This window comes from Staurois parvus, unplaced genomic scaffold (genome assembly GCF_062004578.1).
Source record: "Staurois parvus isolate SC_StPar_1 unplaced genomic scaffold, SC_StPar_1.0 ptg002233l, whole genome shotgun sequence".
NCBI classification, from domain to species: Eukaryota; Metazoa; Chordata; class Amphibia; order Anura; family Ranidae; genus Staurois; species Staurois parvus.
Genome location: NW_028320029.1, coordinates 10,482 through 33,305, shown reverse-complemented (window position 1 = coordinate 33,305; position 22,824 = coordinate 10,482). Strand labels below are relative to the sequence as shown.

Here is a 22,824-nt window from a genome sequence, read left to right as displayed (position 1 = left end):
ATGGTTTATAGCTCGGAGCTTTCTGCTGTGCCCTGGCCTGCCGTGACACTTCCAACACACACCGACCAAATGTCACTGTGACTCTCAGAGGGGGAGAATGAGGGGAGATATGTTTGTTCAAGATGGATGATCCTTTGTCAAGATGGAGGTTGGAGCCAAAATGGCTGAACCGCGTCCATCTCTGTGGCATGATTGCGTGAATACCCGTGCAATCCGATTCTAGTGCGGACCTTTCTGGTGTGGATGCGGTGCGATTTGAGCTCAACCCGCACTGCACAGAATTCGCATGCGATTTGCGCAGGAATGCAATGCGGTTCCTGTGCGAATCACATGCGGTAAGCCTGAACCCGGGCTGAATCTGAACTCCAGGCAGACATCTACATACTCAGATATGGGAGCGGTCCTCTCTGCCAAAAGGTTTGTGTTGGTGTCCATCCAGTCCTGAGATTTACACAGCTCTGCCTATAGAGCACTCAGGATCCCCCTCCCCCCCAGGATGTGCCCGCCGTTCTCACCCTGAGTCGGGGTTGGCGATGAGGATGCAGCGTGACCCTCCTCCACTTGTCCTTTCCTTCTCCCCATCGGACTGGACGGAACCGCTGCAGCCGGAGCCTAACAGAGCAAAGGGAGAAAAGATCGAATTCCTACTGAAAGATTCGTCATATCAGGAAGATTTCCTCTAAATCCGACCCCATTTGTCAGCCTATACATCAGAAATCTGTAAGATGTACACCTCCTTACATGACGACAGGAGGAGAATCAATGGTGTCACTGCTCATTGGTAACAGAGGGATCCTCCAGGTTTTGGGCGGAGCAGTGACACATGGTAAAGGACACTCCCACAGTGATGACGCCATGCGACTCACCTCTGCCACTGAGGGCGGTGTCTCGGCAGCCCTGTCCTTCCCCGCGGCCGGGATTCGGATGATCCGCATATTATCCAGGTAGTGCTGGTATTGTCGCCTCCAGTCCAGGCAATCGTACATCAGACAGGCGACGCTCTCAAACGCCTCCGCTGAGTATTTCAGCTACAAGAGTATAAAGGAGATAAGAAATAGGACACTAAAGGTGGTCGTAAAGACAATTGTCTGGGGCCAGTGTAGCAGCTGAGCTTCCGCTTCTTCCAGTGTTCCTCTCAGACACAGTCCCTTACTGCAAGCTGGCTGGCGGCTGCTGATCACTGTGGAGTTCCAGCCCTTCTCTTCCCATTCATCAGCGGAGGAGGGTAATGTCTGACTCTGATGTCTCGTGTCTGTGTGAGTGTGACCCGGCCGGCCATCCATGACATGTGCAATGTGAGTGATGACATCATCACCATCCCACAGCCTGCTCTTCTAGTGGCTGCTGATCTGTGTCAGTGTGTTGTGTTCGATCTGTCACTGTGTGGGATGGGCTGCCTGCTGTCACAGCGTTTTACCTCCCCCCCCATTGCCTGGGGAATCCCAGCCTGGGATCTATCAGAGTGTGGATCCATCATCCTCCACTCACTGCAACTGTCACCCGGCCACTGCCAGCCACAGATACAGTCCATCCGTGACACCGATTGTTGCTGCTGGTGGCATCTTATGGCACTAATTTTTGCAAATTAAAAGAAACTTAGAAGTTTTGTGTTTTTTACTGTTTTTAAATGTATTTATTTATTTGGGGGTGGGGCACACAAGTAGCGTGGTCTTGCCTAGTCCACAAAATAGTATAGCACCGGCCCCAGGTGATAGGTGGCCACCTGGGCAATAAGTCCATCCGTGACATTTCCTGGCTACTAAATATTCCACGCTCAACTGTTAGTGGGATTATAACAAAGTGGAAGCAACTGGGAACAACAGCCACTCAGCCACCAAGTGGTAGGCCACGTCACATGACAGGGCGGGGTCAGCGCATGCTGAAGCGCACAGTGCGCAGAAGTCGCCAACTGTCTGCAGAGTCAATAGCTAAAGAGAAATGGAAAGGACAGAAGAGAGGGAAGGGAGAGGAACTGGAAGGAGGGAGAGAGGAGGGAAGGGGGAAGAAAAAGAGAGAGGGATGAAATGAAAGAGGGAGAGAGTGTGAAGGGAGGGAAGAGAGAGAGGAAGAATAGAAAGGGGAGAGGGAGGAAGGAAAGAGCGGGAAGGGGGGAAGAAGAAAGGGAAGGCAGGGGTGAAAAGGGGTTAGAGAAGAGTGGGGGAATGAAAGAATGGCCGAGAGGGGGAGAGAGAGAGAGGTAGGAAGGGGGAGGGAGAGAGGAGAGAGGGAAAGAGAGAGGGAGAGAGAGGGAGGGGAGGGAGAGAGAGGGAGGGGAGGGAGAGAGAGGGAGGGGGGGGAGAGAGAGAGGGAGGGGAGGGAGAGAGAGAGAGAGGGAGGGGAGGGAGAGAGAGGGAGGGGGGGGGAGAGAGAGGGGGTGGGAGGGGGGAGGGATAGAGAGAGGGGGGAGGAGGGGGAAGAGAAAGAGGGGGGGGGGAAGGGAGGGAGAGAAGGAGAGAGGGAGGGAGAGATGGAGGGTGGGAAGGAGAGAGAGAAGGGGGGGAGAAGAGAAGGGGAAGGGAGAAGAGAAGGGGGGGGGAGAAGAGAAGGGGGGGAGAAGAGAAGGGGGGGGAGAAGAGAAGGGGGGGGGAGAAGAGAAGGGGGGGGGGAGAAGAGAAGGGAGAGAGGGAGAAAGGGAGGGGGTATGAGAGGGAGGGAAAGAAAGGGGTAGAGAGAGAGAAGAATGGGAAGGAGGTAAGAGGGTGGAATAGAAAGGGGAAAGGAGGGGAAAGGGAGGAAGAATAGAAAGGGAAGAGAAGAGAAACGAAGGAAGGGGAGGGGAGGGAAGGGGAGGCAAGGGAAGGGGAGGGAAGGGAAGGGGAGGGGAGGCAAAGGGAGGGGAGGGAAGGGAAGGGGAGGCAAGGGGAGGGAAGGGAAGGGGAGGCAAGGGGAGGGAAGGGAAGGGGAGGGAAGGGAAGGGGAGGGGAGGGAAGGGAAAGGAAGGGAGGGGAGGCAAGGGAAGGGAAGGGGAGGAAGGGAAGGGAAGGGGAAGAAGGGAAGGGAAGGGGAGGAAGGGAAGGGAAGGGGAAGAAGGGAAGGGGAGGCAAGGGAAGGCGGGGAAGGGAGGCAAGGAAAGGGGAGGGAAAGGAAGGGAGGCAAGGAAAGGGGAGGGAAAGGAAGGGAGGGGAGGGAAGGGAAGAGAGGGGAGGGAGGGAAGGGAAGGGAAGAGAGGGGAGGGAGGGAAGGTAAGGGAGGGGAGGGAGGGGAGGGAAGGGAAGGGAAAGAAGGGAGGGAAGGAAGGGAAAGAAGGGAGGGAGGGAAGGAAGGGAGAGAGGGAAGGAAGGAAGAATGGAAAGGGAAGAGAAGGGAAGGGAAAGAGAAGGGAGGTAAGGAAGGGGAGGGAGACAGGGAAGGAAGGGGAGGGAGAGAGGGACGGAAGGGGAGGGAGAGAGGGACGGAAGGGGAGGGAAGGAAGGGGAGGGAGGGAGGGAGGAAGGAAGGAAGGAAGGGAGGGAGGAAGGAAGGAAGGGAAGGGAAGGGAGGGAAGCAAAGGAGGGAGGAAGGGAGGGAGAAAGGAAGGGAGGGATGGAAGGAAGGAAGGGAAGAAAAGGAGGGAGGGAAGGGGGGGGGGGGAAGGGAGGAAGGAAGGAAGGAAGGGAAGGAAGGGAGGGAAGGCAAGGGGTGGGAAAGTACAGGAAGGAGAAGGAAAGAGAAGAGAGGAGGAAGGGAGGGGAGGGAGGAGGAAGGGAGGGGAGGGAGGAGTAAGGGAGGGGAGGGAGGAGTAAGGGAGGGGAGGGAGGTGGAAGAAAGGGAAGGGGGTAGAAGACATGGCGGTGTCAGTATGGTGTCAGTACAGACTCCACTCACCTGCTGCTCAGTATCAGTCCAGTCTGTGGGTTGGACGTTCTCTTTCACCAAGTGTTGCAGTCGTGCGATCTGAGATAACGGCGATCCGCTCTTCCCACTCTCCAGGATCGGTTCCAGGTACTTCCAGAACACTTCCAGGGATTTGCTGACAGCCGTTCTCCTCTGTATCTCGGCCTCTACAGCTGGAGTAATAAAGGTTTTACACAGAAGAAGTAGAAGAAGGGACCGACTGACAAACAATAATGATGATTCCAGAAGTACATTCAAAATTGCAATAAAGAAAACTTTTGTATTGTAAGAAGTGTATAAAAATAATACATATTATGGAAGTAAGCAGTGTATGGATTATCTGTTTTATTTCTATTGTTCACCACATTTGTCCCAATTGCCCCAACCGCCATCACTGTCACTTTTACTGGACAGCTTGGCCTACATAAAAATATTAGCAAATGCATATGAAATAATGAAAATGTATATATATATATACAGTTGTGTTCATAATAATATCTGTGTGATGATAAAAGTGAGTAAAGCTGCAAATCCTTCTAATCCTTTTCTTTCCATCCACACAAATGCATTGGGAACACGACACATTCTATTCCAAATCACAACATGAAGAAAAATACATCCAATTTGTGTTGTTCCTCTAAAAAAATGGAAGAAAAGTGAATATTAGACGGTTCAAAAAAATCTCAGTGTTTGTATTCTTCTTTACAAACTCCAACATTCACTATATAAACTGAGAAATGTTTGAAGATTTTGCTTTCCTTTGAATGACTTCATGAATATTTGGTTGTAGTCGCACTGTTTCTGAGAACTGCTGGATATCTGTGTTGCATGGAGTCCCCCAACTTCTGGCCCCTGTGATCAGGTATTCCAGCCCAGGATGATTGGACCACATTCCACAGTTCTTCTCTATTTCTTGGTTTGGCCTCAGAAACGCCATTTTTGATGTCACCCCACAAGTTTTCTATTGGATGAAGATCCGGGGATTGGGCTGGCCACTCCATAACGTCCATCTTGTTGGTCTGGAACCAAGATGTTGCACGTTTACTGGTGTGTTTGGGGTTGTTGTCTTGTTGGAACACCCATTTCAAGGGCATTTCCTCTTCAGCATAAGGCAGCATGACCTCTTCAAGTATTCTGATGTATTCAAACTGATCCATGATCCCTGGTATGCGATAAATAGGCCCAACACCGTAGTATGAGAAACATCCCCATATCATGATGCTTGCACCACCATGCTTCACAGTCTTCACAGTGTACTGTGGCTTGAATTCAGTGTTTGGGGGTCGTCTGACAAACTGTCTCCGCCCACTAGACCCAAAAAGAACAATCTTACTTCCATCAGTCCACAAAATGTTGCACCATTTCTCTTTAGGCCGGTCAATGTGCTCTTTGGCAGATTGTAACCTCTTCAGCACACGTCTTTTTCCCAACAGTGGGACTTTGCGGGGACTTCTTGCAGATAGCTTGGCTTCACATCGGCATCTTCTAATTGTAACAGTCCTCACAGGGAACGTCACACCTTTCATCTTCCTGGAGCTGATTGTTGGCTGAGTCCTCACAGGGAACGTCACACCTTCTTTCATCTTCCTGGAGCTGATTGTTGGCTGAGTCCTCACAGGGAACGTCACACCTTCTTTCATCTTCCTGGAGCTGATTGTTGGCTGAGTCCGCCCCATGTTGGCTATTCTTCTATCCATTCCAATGGTAGTTTTTCGCTTTCTTCCGCGTCTTTCAGGTTTTGGTTGCCATTTTAAAGCATTTGCCATCATTTTAGCTGAGCAGCCGATCATTTTCTGCACTTCTTTATATGTTTTCCCCTCCAATCAACTTTTTAATCAAGGTACGCTGTTCTTCTGAACAATGTCTGGAACGACCCATTTTCCTCAGAATTTCAGAGAGAAATGCACTGTAACCAGCATGTCCAACATTTGCTGCCTTCCTTCCTTAAATAAGGGCAATAATTGCCACCTGTTTATCAAAGAATGAATGACGTCACTAATAGAACTCCACACGGCTATTATTGTGAACACGCCCCTTTCAATGAGTGATTCAATGACACAGAATCAGCAGCATGCATGTCATGACTGTCGGGTCTGTTGGATTTCTATGACTCTACTACACCTGCTAGGAAAATATCTGCCATGTAGAAATATCATTTCCACCAAAAACAGTGATTGATCCGGTTAGTGATGTCTGACGGCTAGTATTTTCAACACAACTGTATATATCTCCCATAGACTGTAGATTCTATATCTTTTTGAGCAAAACCAATCAATATACATTTATTTTTTTTTTAATTGGATATGTTTTACAACAGAAGGTATAATATATATATATATATATATATATATATATAATAAAAGCCCCAGTGGTGATCAAATACCAAAAGGAAAAAATATACAAAAATGTAAAATTTATATATATATATAAATTTCATTTGGCACAATGTTGTATGACTGCACAATTGCCACTTAAAGTAGCGTAGTGCTGAATGGCAAAAAATGATGGGGTAAAACCTTTGTGGAGCTCAAGTGGTTAAACATGTTGTTCTGCACTGAAGTCCCAAGCAGTGCTGTCAGTCCTGCCCAGTTTTCCTCTGTGGACTACAGAACACCTCTCACGTGGTGCAAGGAGATGAGGAGGAGGAAGCGTTTTGTAGTCCAGGAGAAGTGAATTCAGACAACACTGTTTGTGGTTTCACTGACATGCTTAACCCCGTCTGCCCAATCATGTGACCACGGTGATTCACATGATTGGGGGCCCCAGTGGCCCCAGACGGTTCCTGATTATCAGTACAAACTGGGAGCTGTCGGTCTTTGTACTGCAGGTGTGCAGTTAGTGAAACCTGTGCCACTCACAGACACGTGTGTGGCGTGTGGCCGTTAAAGCCGACCCGCTTTGCCGCCACACATACATATTACATGGATGGAAAGAAGTTGAGATGCTGCCGACCCCCCCACACCCCCGCAAGACTTAATAATTATGATCTACCTTCTGGCTCCGCCTCCCCCTGCGCCGGATCCGCTGGCAGGCTGCTGTAGTTCTGAGACGATATCCTGATGACGCTGGACACGTGGACGCCCAGATCGGCCAGCAGGGTGAGGATCTGTGGCTGGTAGACTCCGAGAACGATGATGTAGTGCTGGGCTCCATCATCTGGTTCATCATCTGTGGAAATGACAACGTGGGAGACATACATCAACCTCTGAGAGCCAAAGCTCCGCCCAGAATCGGGGATCGGTTATGGCTGGGGTTTGGTGTCGCTGACCCTGACCAAGTCCATAGATAGGACCAGACCACAGAGAAGAGGACTGACTTGTCCCCCATATTCTGTTTACTTGTTCCAGGTCTATGACCAGGCAGGGCAGCCAGGCAGATGGTATTTTCAGAGGCCCCCCCCCCCCCCCCGTATTTGTCTCCTGACAGGTGTTCTTTGAGACTCATTCACATGAGCGGCACTCTCCACCACCCCTAAAAAAAGGGATTCACGGTGGATCACTCTTCAGTGGACAGTAGAGCATTGGCTGCCAGGCATTCAGAAGGTGACACTGGGCCACACTAAATGCAATTCCTTTTTCTCAGTTGGGAGGGATTCTCTATTGAAAGAGCGGATCTTGCAGTTGCTGTTCCCTGGAATGAGCTGCATTTGGTGGGGGTGCTGCCTGCAGAAAGTGACCTGTTGTAGAAACATAACCAGGCAGTGAGTGCCGACCAGCCGTGTATTCTAGTATTGTGCTGCCCTGGGCAAGACTAACATCGGGCGCCCCCACCATCTACATTTGTTCCCACCCCCTTCCTGTTTAAGACCCACCCCTTCATCTGTAAACTCCACCCCTTCCTCTTTAGGCTTCACCTCATCTCTGGGGGAAGAGAGGGAGGGTGAGAGAGAGAGGGGGTGCGGGGGGGTGAGAGAAGGATGAAAGAGAGAGAGGGGAGGTGAATGAGAGAGGGGAATGAGAGGGGGGTGAGAGAGAGGGGGGGGTAAGGCAAAGAAGGGGGGGAGGGGGGAGAGAGGGGGTGTTGGGGGTGAGAGAGGGAGAGAGAGACGTGGGTGTGGGTGAGAGAAAGGTGAAAGAGAGGGGGAGTGCGGGGGGTGAGACAGAGAGGAGAGGTGAGAGAGGGGGGTTGAGACAGAGGAGAGGTGGGGGGGTGAGAGAGAGAGGGGAGGTGAGAGAGCGTGGGTGAGATAGAGAGGGGAGAGGAGAAAGAGAGGTGAGAGAGAGAGAGGGGGGGCGAGAGAGAGGATGGGTGAGAGAGAGGGGAGGTGAGAGAGAGAAGGTGGGTGTGGGGGTGAGACAGAGGGGGGATGAGAAAGGAGGGTGGAGGGGTGAGAGGGGAGAGAGAGGGAGGGTAGGGGGTGAGAGGGGAGAGAGACAGAGGAGGGTGAGAGAGAAGGGGATAGGGGGGTGAAAGAGAGGGGGATAGGGGGGTGAGAGAGAAAGGGAAGCAGGGGGGTAAGAGAGGGATCCTGACATGGCTGCTGGCCATGTTAACTTGTCCACTTTGCAGTCAGGTGGTGGTAACAATGGGGCCTAAGCACCTATTTTACTGCCCCCCGGCCACCCATGTAAATGAGGCCATGTGCTCCTGTTAGTAGAACAGCCAGGAAAAAGTGGAAGAAGGGGAGGAGCTGGGAACATTGTTCCTCCATGTTCTCGCAGAGTTCCTGAAATCTGAGACACACAGAGGATGCTGATTGGTCTACATTGTGGGTTGTGGCAGTGGGCGTGTCCCTCAGCTTTGGCGTGGAGCAAAGTCGATTTTCTGGGCTCACTGAGAACACAGAATAGGAACCTTCGTCAGGCAGCTGTGCCGACTGGTGACAACCGATGTCTGTCTGTATTCCGTCAGGGCAGGAGGTGGAAAACTACACCCGAGGGACCCTTTTTCCCCCCCATGGACCCTGAGCGCCCCCTTTTTCCCCCCCATGGACCCTGAGCGCCCCCTTTTTCCCCCCCATGGACCCAGAGCGCCCCCCTTTTCCCCCCCATGGACCCTGAGCGCCCCCTGTTTTTCAGACATGCCAACGCATTTATTACCTATATAAGCGTTGGCGTCATCTTCCTCTCCCCGCCTTTTCAGGGCGGTCTCTTTCTTCACAGGGGGCGGAGTCTCGGAGACTTTTCCTTTGCCTTTTCCTTTGGCTGAACCCTTGGCACTGGATGGCTTGGCCTTGGCCCCCTTGGCTGCCTTTTGCTTCGGTTTGTCCTCCGCAGACTGAAATATTGAAACGTAAATTCTGTTATGAGCGGCAAAACTGGTAGAACTTTCAACTTAAATCCGCTAAACGCATTCCAGGTGCAGAGAGACCGCTGCTTCCTTCCTCTGTGTGGGGGAGTCTCCCTACAGAGATCCTCCCTAATGGGTCAGAGCTACAGCCCTCCTCTCCGATCAGTAGGGGGCGCCAGCTTTGCTGACTCAGCAAGGGATGTGCCTGCCCTTTGCAGAGAGACCACTGCTTCCACCCCTTGCACATGGGCCCAGCTGCCGGGACTGGCCCAGAGGGGATTTGCTGCCTCCCACATGCCTGTTTCAACAGAGACGTCTATTAGACAACAATGTGTATGAGGCTGTCCCTGACACCCACATTGGTACAGACTCACCTGGCTGTTGCTGACCCGGCCTGTCCCTGACACCCACATCGGTACAGACTCACCTGGCTGTTGCTGACCCGGCCTGTCCCTGACACCCACATCGGTACAGACTCACCTGGCTGTTGCTGACCCGGCCTGTCCCTGACACCCACATCGGTACAGACTCACCTGGCTGTTGCTGACCTGGCCTGTCCCTGCCTTCCATATTGGTACAGACTCACCTGGCTGTTGCTGACCCGGCCTGTCCCTGACACCCACATCGGTACAGACTCACCTGGCTGTTGCTGACCTGGCCTGTCCCTGCCTTCCATATTGGTACAGACTTACCTGGCTGTTGCTGACCTGCCTTCCATATTGGTACTGTCTTCTCCAGCTGTTTCTAATCCAGCCTTTCCCTGCCTTCCCTACCTTCCATCCCTGCCTTCCATATTGGTAGTCTCGCCCACCTGTTGCTGACCCAGCATGTCCCTGCCTGCCATATTGGTACACTCGACTGTTGTATTGGCACTCACTCGACTGTTGCTGATCTGGCCTGTCCCTGACTTCCATATCAGTATTGTCTCCCCTAGCTGTTGCTGACCCAGCTGGTCCCAGCCTTCCATATTATTACAGTCTCCCCTGGCTGTTGCTGACCTGGACTGTCCCTGCTTTCCATATTGGTATTGTCTCCTCCAGCTGTTTCTAATCCAGCCTTTCACTGCCTTCCATATCATTTCTCCCCGCTGTTGCTGACCCAACCTGTCCCTGCTTTCCATATGGGTGCCGCCTTCCCCGGCTGTTGTTGACCCAACCTGTCCCTGCTTTCCATATTGGTACAGTCTCTCCCGGATGTTGCTGACCCTGCCTGTCCCCGCCTGCCATATTGGTACAGTCTCTCCCGGATGTTGCTGACCCCGCCTGTCCCCGCCTGACATATTGGTACAGTCTCTCCCGGATGTTGCTGACCCCGCCTGTCCCTGCCTGACATATTGGTACAGTCTCTCCTGGATGTTGCTGACCCCACCTGTCCCCGCCTGCCATATTGGTACAGTCTCTCCGGGATGTTGCTGACCCCGCCTGTCCCTGCCTGCCATATTGGTACAGTCTCTCCGGGATGTTGCTGACCCCGCCTGTCCCCGCCTGCCATATTGGTACAGTCTCTCCGGGATGTTGCTGACCCCGCCTGTCCCCGCCTGCCATATTGGTACAGTCTCTCCCGGATGTTGCTGACCCCGCCTGTCCCTGCCTGACATATTGGTACAGTCTGTCCCGGATGTTGCTGACCCCGCCTGTCCCTGCCTGCCATATTGGTACAGTTTCTCCCGGATGTTGCTGACCTCACCTGTCCCTGCCTGACATATTGGTACAGTCTCTCTCGGATGTTGCTGACCCCGCCTGTCCCCGCCTGCCATATTGGTACAGTCTCTCCCGGATGTTGCTGACCTCGCCTGTCCCCGCCTGCCATATTGGTACAGTCTCTCCCGGATGTTGCTGACCCTGCCTGTCCCCGCCTGCCATATTGGTACAGTCTCTCCCGGCTGTTGCTGACCCTGCCTGTCCCTGACTGCCATATTGGTACAGTCTCTCCCGGATGTTGCTGACCTCGCCTGTCCCTGCCTGACATATTGGTACAGTCTCTCCTGGATGTTGCTGACCTCCCCTGTCCCTGCCTGCCATATTGGTACAGTCTCTCCCGGATGTTGCTGACCTCGCCTGTCCCCGCCTGACATATTGGTACAGTCTCTCCTGGATGTTGCTGACCCCACCTGTCCCCGCCTGCCATATTGGTACAGTCTCTCCGGGATGTTGCTGACCCCGCCTGTCCCTGCCTGACATATTGGTACAGTCTCTCCCGGATGTTGCTGACCCCGCCTGTCCCTGCCTGACATATTGGTACAGTCTGTCCCGGATGTTGCTGACCCCGCCTGTCCCTGCCTGACATATTGGTACAGTCTCTCCCGGATGTTGCTGACCCTGCCTGTCCCTGCCTGACATATTGGTACAGTCTCTCCTGGATGTTGCTGACCCCGCCTGTCCCCGCCTGACATATTGGTACAGTCTCTCCCGGATGTTGCTGACCTCGCCTGTCCCCGCCTGCCATATTGGTACAGTCTCTCCCGGATGTTGCTGACCCTGCCTGTCCCCGCCTGCCATATTGGTACAGTCTCTCCCGGCTGTTGCTGACCCTGCCTGTCCCTGCCTGCCATATTGGTACAGTTTCTCCCGGATGTTGCTGACCTCGCCTGTCCCTGCCTGACATATTGGTACAGTCTCTCCTGGATGTTGCTGACCTCCCCTGTCCCTGCCTGCCATATTGGTACAGTCTCTCCCGGATGTTGCTGACCTCGCCTGTCCCCGCCTGACATATTGGTACAGTCTCTCCTGGATGTTGCTGACCCCACCTGTCCCCGCCTGCCATATTGGTACAGTCTCTCCGGGATGTTGCTGACCCCGCCTGCCATATTGGTACAGTCTCTCCGGGATGTTGCTGACCCCGCCTGTCCCCGCCTGCCATATTGGTACAGTCTCTCCCGGATGTTGCTGACCCCGCCTGCCATATTGGTACAGTCTCTCCCTGGCTTGTTCCCTTTTCTCCCCTCATTGGTGAACAGCAACTTCAGTCACCTCCAGCCATGTCATGACAGCACTGACAATGACACCCACCAGCACCCATGTCACTCATTCATCCCCAAGCTATGTCCAGCTACCCAGGGGCCCTTGGACTGGAGCAGTGAGAGGGGCCCCCCTTGCCATCTTCAGGTATGTGATGGGATCAAAAAGGATACAAAACCCTTCATAATAAACGATCAGTTTAATTGAAAAGACATTTAGTAGTTGGTCGATGACCCGTGTGTGGCCACTTCAGGAACAATGTGGTTCACTCAACCAATAAGTCAAGGTCAATGGGAGCCACATGTGACTCCCAAGCCACTGGATAAGGACCCACCAGTCAGAGGCTGAGCAGTTCTATCACAGACGTCAGACGTGTTTCTTGTAGATGAATTGTGGGCGACGTCTCCCGTCTGTGTTACGTCTCCTCTAATTCCTCCATACATGTAATATTATCCAGATCACACGGCTGTGTTTATCCTCAGACCTCCGACAAATCCCAACCTGACAGCGAGCAGCTACCGAACATCTGACAGTGAGCAGCTACCGAACATCTGACAGCGAGCAGCTACCGAACGTCTGACAGTGAGCAGCTACCGAACATCTGACAGTGAGCAGCTACCGACCGTCTGACAGCGAGCAGCTACCGAACGTCTGACAGTGAGCAGCTACCGAACATCTGACAGTGAGCAGCTACCGACCGTCTGACAGTGAGCAGCTACCGAACGTCTGACAGCGAGCAGCTCCCGACCCGACAGTGAGCAGCTACCGACCGTCTGACAGCGAGCAGCTACCGAACGTCTGACAGTGAGCAGCTACCGAACATCTGACAGTGAGCAGCTACCGAACGTCTGACAGCGAGCAGCTCCCGACCCGACAGTGAGCAGCTACCGAACGTCTGACAGCGAGCAGCTCCCGACCCGACAGTGAGCAGCTACCGAACGTCTGACAGCGAGCAGCTACCGAACGTCTGACAGCGAGCAGCTACCGAACGTCTGACAGCGAGCAGCTACCGAACGTCTGACAGCGAGAAGCTACCGAACGTCTGACAGCGAGCAGCTCCCGACCCGACAGTGAGCAGCTACCGAACGTCTGACAGTGAGCAGCTACCGAACGTCTGACAGTGAGCAGCTACCGAACGTCTGACAGCGAGCAGCTACCGAACGTCTGACAGCGAGCAGCTACCGACCCGACAGTCAGCAGCTACCGAACATCTGACAGTGAGCAGCTCCCGACCCGACAGTGAGCAGCTACCGAACGTCTGACAGCGAGCAGCTCCCGACCTGACAGTGAGCAGCTACCGAACGTCTGACAGTGAGCAGCTCCCGACCCGACAGTGAGCAGCTACCGAACGTCTGACAGCGAGCAGCTACCGAACGTCTGACAGCGAGCAGCTACCGAACGTCTGACAGCGAGCAGCTACCGAACGTCTGACAGTGAGAAGCTACCGAACGTCTGACAGCGAGAAGCTACCGAACGTCTGACAGCGAGAAGCTACCGAACGTCTGACAGCGAGCAGCTCCCGACCCGACAGTGAGCAGCTACCGAACGTCTGACAGTGAGCAGCTACCAAACGTCTGACAGCGAGCAGCTACCGAACGTCTGACAGCGAGCAGCTACCGAACGTCTGACAGCGAGCAGCTACCGAACGTCTGACAGCGAGCAGCTACCAAACGTCTGACAGCGAGCAGCTACCAAACGTCTGACAGCGAGCAGCTACCGAACGTCTGACAGCGAGCGGCTACCGAACGTCTGACAGCGAGCAGCTACCGAACGTCTGACAGCGAGCAGCTACCGAACGTCTGACAGCGAGCAGCTACCAAACGTCTGACAGCGAGCAGCTACCGAACGTCTGACAGCGAGCGGCTACCGAACGTCTGACAGCGAGCGGCTACCGAACGTCTGACAGCGAGCGGCTACCGAACGTCTGACAGCGAGCGGCTACCGAACGTCTGACAGCGAGAGGCTACCGAACGTCTGACAGCGAGCAGCTACCGAACGTCTGACAGCGAGCAGCTACCGAATGTCTGACAGCGAGCAGCTACCAAACGTCTGACAGTGAGCAGCTACCGAACGTCTGACAGCGAGCAGCTCCCGACCCGACAGTGAGCAGGTACCGAACGTCCGACAGCGAGCAGCTCCCGACCCGACAGTGAGCAGCTACCGAACGTCTGACAGCGAGCAGCTCCCGACCCGACAGTGAGCAGGTACCGAACGTCCAACAGCGAGCAGCTCCCGACCCGACAGTGAGCAGCTACCGAATGTCTGACAGTGAGCAGCTACCGAACGTCTGACAGCGAGAGGCTACCGAACGTCTGACAGCGAGAAGCTACCGAACGTCTGACAGCGAGCAGCTACCGAATGTCTGACAGTGAGCAGCTACCAAACGTCTGACAGTGAGCAGCTACCGAACGTCTGACAGCGAGCAGCTCCCGACCCGACAGTGAGCAGGTACCGAACGTCCGACAGCGAGCAGCTCCCGACCCGACAGTGAGCAGCTACCGAATGTCTGACAGTGAGCAGCTACCGAACCTCTGACAGCGAGAAGCTACCGAACGTCTGACAGTGAGCAGTTACCGAACGTCTGACAGTGAGCAGCTACCGAACGTCTGACAGTGAGCAGCTCCCGACCTGACAGCGAGCAGCTACCGAACGTCTGACAGTGAGCAGCTCCCGACCCGACAGCGAGCAGCTACCAAACATCTGACAGTGAGCAGCTACCGAACGTTTGACAGCGAGCAGCTACCGAACGTCTGACAGCGAGCAGCTACCGAACGTTTGACAGCGAGCAGCTACCGAACGTTTGACAGCGAGCAGCTACCGAACATCTGACAGCGAGCAGCTACCGAACGTCTGGCAGCGAGCAGCTACCGAACGTCTGGCAGCGAGCAGCTACCGAACATCTGACAGCGGGCAGCTAGCGAACGTCTGACAGCGAGCAGCTACCGAACGTCTGACGGCGGGCAGCTACCGACCCGACAGTGAACAGGCCCTCTGCTGCTACTGCCAACCACACGGAACAAGACGGGCGTTCACATCGACCAATCAGCTGTAATCTAATCGGCATTGGGTTGTGAAAAGATCAAATCTGATTGGCTGCTGCAGGTATAGATACTCAGGGGCCCCTAAGATTCCTGGTCTCTCTGCAGGCTGGAAATATTCTAGTATTTGGGATGATTCCTCAGTATGGACAACACAACGAATCCGGCCTGACTCTTCATCATAGAGGATGTGTGCACAAATGTCTGACACAGATCAGCCCCCTGCTGCAGCCTCTCACCCTGTGATTTACTACAAAGTTACAATGTACAGTCTGATCTCCGGGCTCCTCCTACAAAGTTATAATGTACAGTCTGATCTCCGGGCTCCTCCTACAAAGTTACAATGTACAGTCTGATCTCTGGGCTCCTCCTACAAAGTTACAATGTACAGTCTGATCTCTGGGCTCCTCCTACAAAGTTACAATGTACAGTCTGATCTCAGGGCTCCCTCTACAAAGTTACAATGTACAGTCTGATCTCTGGGCTCCTTCTACAATGTTACAATGTACAGTCTGATCTCTGGGGTCCTCCTACAAAGTTACAATGTACAGTCTGATCTCCGGGCTCCTCCTACAAAGTTACAATGTACAGTCTGATCTCCGGGCTCCTCCTACAAAGTTACAATGTACAGTCTGATCTCTGGGCTCCTCCTACAAAGTTACAATGTACAGTCTGATCTCTGGGCTCCTCCTACAAAGTTACAATGTACAGTCTGATCTCCGGGCTCCTCCTACAAAGTTACAATGTGCAGTCTGATCTCCGGGCTTCCTCTACAAAGTTACAATGTACAGTCTGATCTCCGGGCTCCTCCTACAAAGTTACAATGTACAGTCTGATCTCCGGGCTCCTCCTACAAAGTTACAATGTACAGTCTGATCTCTGGGCTCCTCCTACAAAGTTACAATGTACAGTCTGATCTCCGGGCTCCTCCTACAAGTTACAATGTACAGTCTGATCTCCGGGCTCCTCCTACAAAGTTACAATGTACAGTCTGATCTCCGGGCTCCTCCTACAAAGTTACAATGTACAGTCTGATCTCTGGGCTCCTCCTACAAAGTTACAATGTACAGTCTGATCTCCGGGCTCCTCCTACAAAGTTACAATGTACAGTCTGATCTCCGGGCTCCTCCTACAAAGTTACAATGTACAGTCTGATCTCTGGGCTCCTCCTACAAAGTTACAATGTACAGTCTGATCTCCGGGCTCCTCCTACAAAGTTACAATGTACAGTCTGATCTCCGGGCTCCTCCTACAAAGTTACAATGTACAGTCTGATCTCTGGGCTCCTCCTACAAAGTTACAATGTACAGTCTGATCTCTGGGCTCCTTCTACAATGTTACAATGTACAGTCTGATCTCCGGGCTCCTTCTACAATGTTACAATGTACAGTCTGATCTCTGGGGTCCTCCTACAAAGTTACAATGTACAGTCTGATCTCTGGGCTCCTCCTACAAAGTTACAATGTACAGTCTGATTTCCAGGCTCCCTCTACAAAGTTACAATGTACAGTCTGATCTCCGGGCTCCTCCTACAATGTTACAATGTGCAGTCTGATCTCCGGGCTCCTCCTACAAAGTTACAATGTACAGTCTGATCTCCGGGCTCCTTCTACAATGTTACAATGTACAGTCTGATCTCCGGGCTCCTTCTACAATGTTACAATGTACAGTCTGATCTCTGGGGTCCTCCTACAAAGTTACAATGTACAGTCTGATCTCTGGGCTCCTCCTACAAAGTTACAATGTACGGTCTGATCTCCAGGCTCCTCCTACAAAGGGCGTAGGGACTTTTCTAGGGGAGGTTTTCTAGGAGTAGTGATTTGGGGGGATTTTGGGGGTTGGTGCTATGGGGGGGGGGATTTGTGCTAGGAGGGAAAGGTGTGTGGATGGGGGAATTGGATGGTTTTCCCGCTCAGCCAGCTGGGGAAGGTGTGTGGGGGCCGCGCTCCTACATGGGACTCTATGGGGGAACAGCAATACTTCAGTCAGGTGACAACCCCGGAGCGGACTATTGGAGCTGAACTCCAGACAGGAATAGAGAACACAAATGAATTCAGCTCTGGGGTCACTATATCATCATTCAATGTTTTCTATTTTAATGCAAGCAGTACCTGAACTTGACCTGGTATCAACCTCCTGCGGTCCCTGTACAGCAGAGCACAGACTGGGGGGTAAAAAGGCAGCAAAAGCCCCCAATCACCTGTGTTTCAGGGCTCACAAAGAGCATGCTGAGAGGAGGATAGAGCAGAGTGACAGAGATGAGCTCATTGGTATTCTTCACTGACCAATCCCAGGTTGGGGGCTCGTCCGGGATGGCACAGGCTCAGTGGGCGGAATAAGCAGCATGCTGATAGGAGGAAGAGCAGAGAAAGATAGTGATAGAGATGAACTCCTCAGTACACTGCTTATCCTTTCACTGTCCAATCACAGGCTCAGGCAAGGACAAGCAGGGTTTACAAAGAGCATGCTGAGAGGAGGATAGAGCAGAGTGACAGAGATGAGCTCATTGGTATTCTTCACTGACCAATCCCAGGTTGGGGGCTCGTCCGGGATGGCACAGGCTCAGTGGGCGGAATAAGCAGCATGCTGATAGGAGGAAGAGCAGAGAAAGATAGTGATAGAGATGAACTCCTCAGTACACTGCTTATCCTTTCACTGTCCAATCACAGGCTCAGGCAAGGACAAGCAGGGTTTACAAAGAGCATGCTGAGAGGAGGATAGAGCAGAGTGACAAAGATGAGCTCATTGGTATTCTTCACTGACCAATCACAGGCTTGGGGAGGGAGAAGACCTGTAAATATTACAGTAGAGAACAGTCCTCCTGCCAGACAGGGCCATGCTGTGTAGCAGAGCAGTGTGACATCAGAACTGGATGGACAGGTAAAACCTCTCCCCTGTATGTATTTGGCGGTGGTCAGCGCTCACCTTCTGCTCCGCTTCCCTCCTCTGCTGGTCTCTCTGTTTGATGTTCAGGAACTGGAACTTCAGCAGTTTGGCGATGAGGGGAAGAGGTAAGTTCTCTCCGCTGTCCAGGAGGGACTTTGCTGCTTCTGTGACCTGCGGGGTACAGATACAATGACGTCATTACGTACCAGATACTAAAAGAAGACCACCGGACTCCATACTAAGGGTGCTGATGTGGGAGGGGCCACCATTTCAGCGTCATTCAGGGTCAGGGTACTAATCCCCGCAATTCGCCTGATAGGTTTATTTCCTGTGACTGACAACGCCATCTAGTGGTCATGATGAGGCATCAACATAATTCACATTTCCTATGACCTTCAGCTCCATCTAGTGGTCATGATGAGGCATCAACATAATTCACATTTCCTATGACCGTCAGCTCCATCTAGTGGTCATGATGAGGCATCAACGTAATTCACATTTCCTATGATCGTCAGCTCCATCTAGTGGTCATGATGAGGCATCAACGTAATTCACATTTCCTATGACCGTCAGCTCCATCTAGTGGTCATGATGAGGCACCAACGTAATTCACATTTCCTATGATCGTCAGCTCCATCTAGTGGTCATAATGCGGTATTGTCCTAAAATATCTGAATCAGGAGAATACTGCATTATGGCCACTAGATGGAGGTGATGATCATAGGAAAGAAATCTCTGGTGATGGCAGAGAGATACTGTTACCAGCCCATGCAGGGGAACCAGACAATACATCTGGATAGCCCACCCCCTGCAGGGTGTACATTCCCATCTGTGCTCCTCGGCTGCCTCCTCAGTCCATGGAAGCCTTCTGGGTAAGCAGGAGCATGTGATCGCCCCCATGTGCCAGTGCTTGGATGTGGGTGGTCAGTCCCCAGGGCTGAACACGGTAATCTGGAGGTGGGGCCATTGACATCATCCACTTGGGTAAGTCCTGACACCATTTTGTGGGTAAGTCCTGACACCATATTGTCCTGACACCATGTTACAGATAAGTCCTGACACCATTTTGTCCTGACACCATATTCTGGGTAAGTCCTGACACCATGTTGTCCTGATACCATGTGTTACAGATAAGTCCTGACACCACGTTACAGGTAAGTCCTGACACCATGTTACAGATAAGCCCTGACACCATGTAACAGGTAAGTCCTGACACCATGGTACGTTAAGCCCTGACACCATGTAACAGGTAAGTCCTGACACCATGGTACGGTAAGCCCTGACATCATGTTGTGGGTAGGTCCTGACACCATGTTTAGGGTAAGTCCTGACACCATATTACAGGTAAGTCCTGACACCATGTTGTGGGTAAGTCCTGACACCATGTTGTGGGTAGGTCCTGACACCATATTACAGGTAAGTCCTGACACCATGTTGTGGGTAAGTCCTGACACCATGTTACGGGTAAGTCCTGACACCATGTTACAGGTAAGTCCTGACATCATGTTACGGGTAAGTCCTGACACCATGTTACAGGTAAGTCCTGACACCATGTTGTGGGTAAGTCCTGACACCATGTTGTGGGTAAGTCCTGACACCATGTTACAGGTAAGTCCTGACACCATGTTACAGGTAAGTCCTGACACCATGTTATGGGTAAGTCCTGACACCATGGGTGTGAAGGAAGTGTGGATTGGTGAGTATATCTTGCTAGGCTGAGGGGGGGATGGGGGGGGTTCATGGTCACTTGGCTGTGCAGGTGACAGGGTCTCTTCATGTGAACACACAATGGTTTTGGGTCGTTATTATATTTTTGTATCATTTTCTACATTTGAATGTTTTGTTTCTTCTGTTCTCTGTGTCATCATTCTGCCTCCGCCCACCGATTCTGCCTCCGCCCACCGATCTCTGCCTCCGCCCACCGATCTCTGCCTCCGCCCAACGATTCTGCCTCCGTCCACCGATCTCTGCTTCCCCCCACCAATTCTGCCTCCGCCCACCGATTCTGCCTCCGCCCACCGATCTCTGCCTCCGCCCACCGATCTCTGCCTCCGCCCACCGATCTCTGCCTCCGCCCACCGATCTCTGCGCACATTCCTGGTGGAAGGAGAAAGTCATGAACAGAGCAGACGGCTCCCCCTGCTGGCGGCATAAAAGTCTGCAGAACGTTCACCTACAATATTTCACATTCATTTCCAGACAGGAAGTGAGAGGAAATCTCCTCCTTGGGGACACATACTCCAACAAAGGGGTAAGAACAGAGAGCTCCAGCCGGGTAGATAATCTCCCAATCGAATTTATGATCCCAAATACAGGCGACGCGTTTCAGATGAATTCCCCTTCATCAGAGAGTCTGGGACTGGTCTATGTCTCTTCCAATCGCGGAGACTCAGCATCAAATGTGGGTGTTACTATGCAAAGTACATCTTGCCTTGAACCCCCCCCCCCCCCCCCGACTGATACCCACCCCTCAAGTCATTTTGATATTTGCGTAACTCCTCCCAAAAGCCAGCCCACTGCTTCCATGAGGGCTGAGGGCTCTTGAGATGAGTACTGAGGCAGGGTGCTGTGAAGACCCTGCTAGCCCCTTCCACCAGACATGATCTCCTTGCATCGCATAGAGAAGCACAGAGATTCAGTGATGACATCACCGAGTTTTATTTTTTATGTTGACGGGGGGAACCCAGGGAAGAGAAAAACAACGCTCGGTATAAATGACTCCACCCCTTTTGAAAAGTAAGATTTGAATCGATATCTCCATGAACACAAAATCGATTTCCATCGGAGTTTTATCGAACGTTTGTTCGGCTCATTACCTGGAAGGAAGGTTCATAATAGAACTTCAATGACAAAATCTTCCGGTTTATTCCAATGAGTTGATGCAAAAATGAATCCCCCCCACAAGAACCCCTCCATCTAGTATTCTATAGGACCTCCATGATTGGTAAGGACGGCGCCGAGTCTTCTAGGTGTGGAATGAACGAGTTGGCGACATATTGTGACATCGATCTTTTTTCCACTCTTCAAGAACGATCTCTTTTAGAACCTGAATGCTGGATGGAGAGCGATGCTCAGCTTGTCTCTTCAGAATTCCCCGTAGGGGTTGGATTGGGTTCGGATCAGGAGACATATTTGGCCCCGGAATCCCTTCCCCCGGTTCTTCTTCAGAAATGCATCAGTGGCCTTCGATGTGTATTTTGGACACCAGCAGCCCCACAGAAGGACACTGCCACCACCATGTCTCACAGTAGGCACCGTGCATTTTTCTTTGTACTCCTTACCTTTGTGACACCATACAGTTTTGAAGCCATCAGTTCCAAAAACATTTATCTCCGTCTCATCACTCCAGAGTCCCAGTAGTCTTCTTATTTTCCAGCATGGGTCCCTGGCAGATTCTAGGCAGGATTTTTTGTGCACGGGCTTTAGGAGAGGCTTCCTTCATGGACGACACCCATGCATGTCATTCCTCTGCCGTGCACACCAGATTGTGTCATGGAAAACAATCAGCCCAGTTTGGCTTTCTACTTCTTTAGCTTACTGCAGTGAACTTGCGATTTTCTTCAACCCTTCTCATCAGAAGACGCTCCTGTCGAGTTGTCAACTTCTGTGGACGGCCTGGACGTCTCTGTGAGATGGTTGCAGTTACATTTTTATGCTCCAGTATTCTGACTGATAAGTAAAGCTTTGCTGATCTTCTTGTAGCCTTCACCTTTCTTGTGTAAAGAAATGATTTTCTTTCTCAGGCCTTGTGACATTTTTCTTCCATGTGGTGCCATTGCTGACATAATGAAATGGGCGGGGGTTTTCTTTGTTAGGTAACGCCCGTTTTATGTTCACCTGTCTGCTTTTATGTTACAAACAAAATTTAACGGGGGCTCTAACCCACTATTGCCCTATTCAAAGTAGAAGAAAGCTCTGGAGCAGTAATAGGAGCAAAGATGGAGTCTTGCCATCAATATGGTGGCCCAGGCCAGTGGGCATTCCCCTTTCTTGGGGTTCGGGCAGTAATAGGAGCAAAGATGGAATCTTGCCATCAATATGGTGGCCCAGGCCAGTGGGCATTGCCCTTTTTTGGGGTGCAGGGCAATAATAGGAGCAGGAAAGGAGTCTTGCTATCAATATGGTGGTCCAGGCCAGTGGGCATTCCCCTTTCTTGGAGAGCAGGGCAGTAATAGGAGCAGGGAAGGAATCTCGCCATCAATATGGTGGCCCAGGCCAGTGGGCATTGCCCTTTTTTGGGGTGCAGGGCAATAATAGGAGCAAAGATGGAGTCTTGCCAGCAATATAGCAGCCCAGATCAGTGGGAGTTCCCCTTTCTTGGGGAGCAGGGCAGTAGTAGGAGCAGGGAAGGAGTCTTGCCATCAATATGGTGGCTAGGCTAGTGGGCATTCCCCTTTCTTGGGGAGCAGGGCAGTAACAGGAGCAAAGATGGAGTCTCACCATCAATATGGCGGCCCAGGCCAGCGGGCATTCCCCTTTCTTGGGGTACAGGACAGTAATAGGAGCAAGGATGGAGTCTCACCATCAATATAGCGGCCCAGGCCAGCGGGCATTCCCCTTTCTTGGGGTGCAGGGCAGTAATAGGAGCAAGGATGGAGTCTCGCCATCAATATGGTGGCCCAGGCAAGTGGGCATTCCCTTTCTTGGGGTTCAGGCATTAATAGGAGCAAAGATGGAGTCTTGCCAGCAATATAGCAGCCCAAGCCAGTGGGAATTTCCCTTTCTTGGGGTGCAGGGCAGTAATAGGAACAAAGATGGAGTCTCACCAGCAATATGGCAGGCCAACCCAGTGGGCATTCCCCTTTCTTGGGGTTCAGGGCAGTAACAGGAGCAAAGATGGAGTCTCACCATCAATATGGCGGCCCAGGCCAGTGGGCATTCCCTTTTCTTGGGGTACAGGG

General features: G+C 52.2%; 1 protein-coding gene across 1 annotated transcript in view; it reads right to left on the bottom strand.

Annotated features, from left to right (window-relative positions):
- Positions 1 to 18,094, bottom strand: part of SPAG17 (sperm associated antigen 17) — a gene marked incomplete at its 5' end in the record, with an annotated part of 180,206 nt that extends 162,112 nt beyond the window's left edge. The window contains 6 exons of the mRNA XM_089665542.1: positions 516 to 612; positions 867 to 1,028; positions 3,805 to 3,986; positions 6,805 to 6,981; positions 8,853 to 9,030; positions 17,963 to 18,094. Coding sequence (XP_089521668.1) covers positions 516 to 612; positions 867 to 1,028; positions 3,805 to 3,986; positions 6,805 to 6,981; positions 8,853 to 9,030; positions 17,963 to 18,094 — 928 coding nt within the window. The remainder of the gene's footprint in view (positions 1 to 515; positions 613 to 866; positions 1,029 to 3,804; positions 3,987 to 6,804; positions 6,982 to 8,852; positions 9,031 to 17,962) is intronic.
- Between the last annotated feature and the right edge of the window lie 4,730 nt (positions 18,095 to 22,824).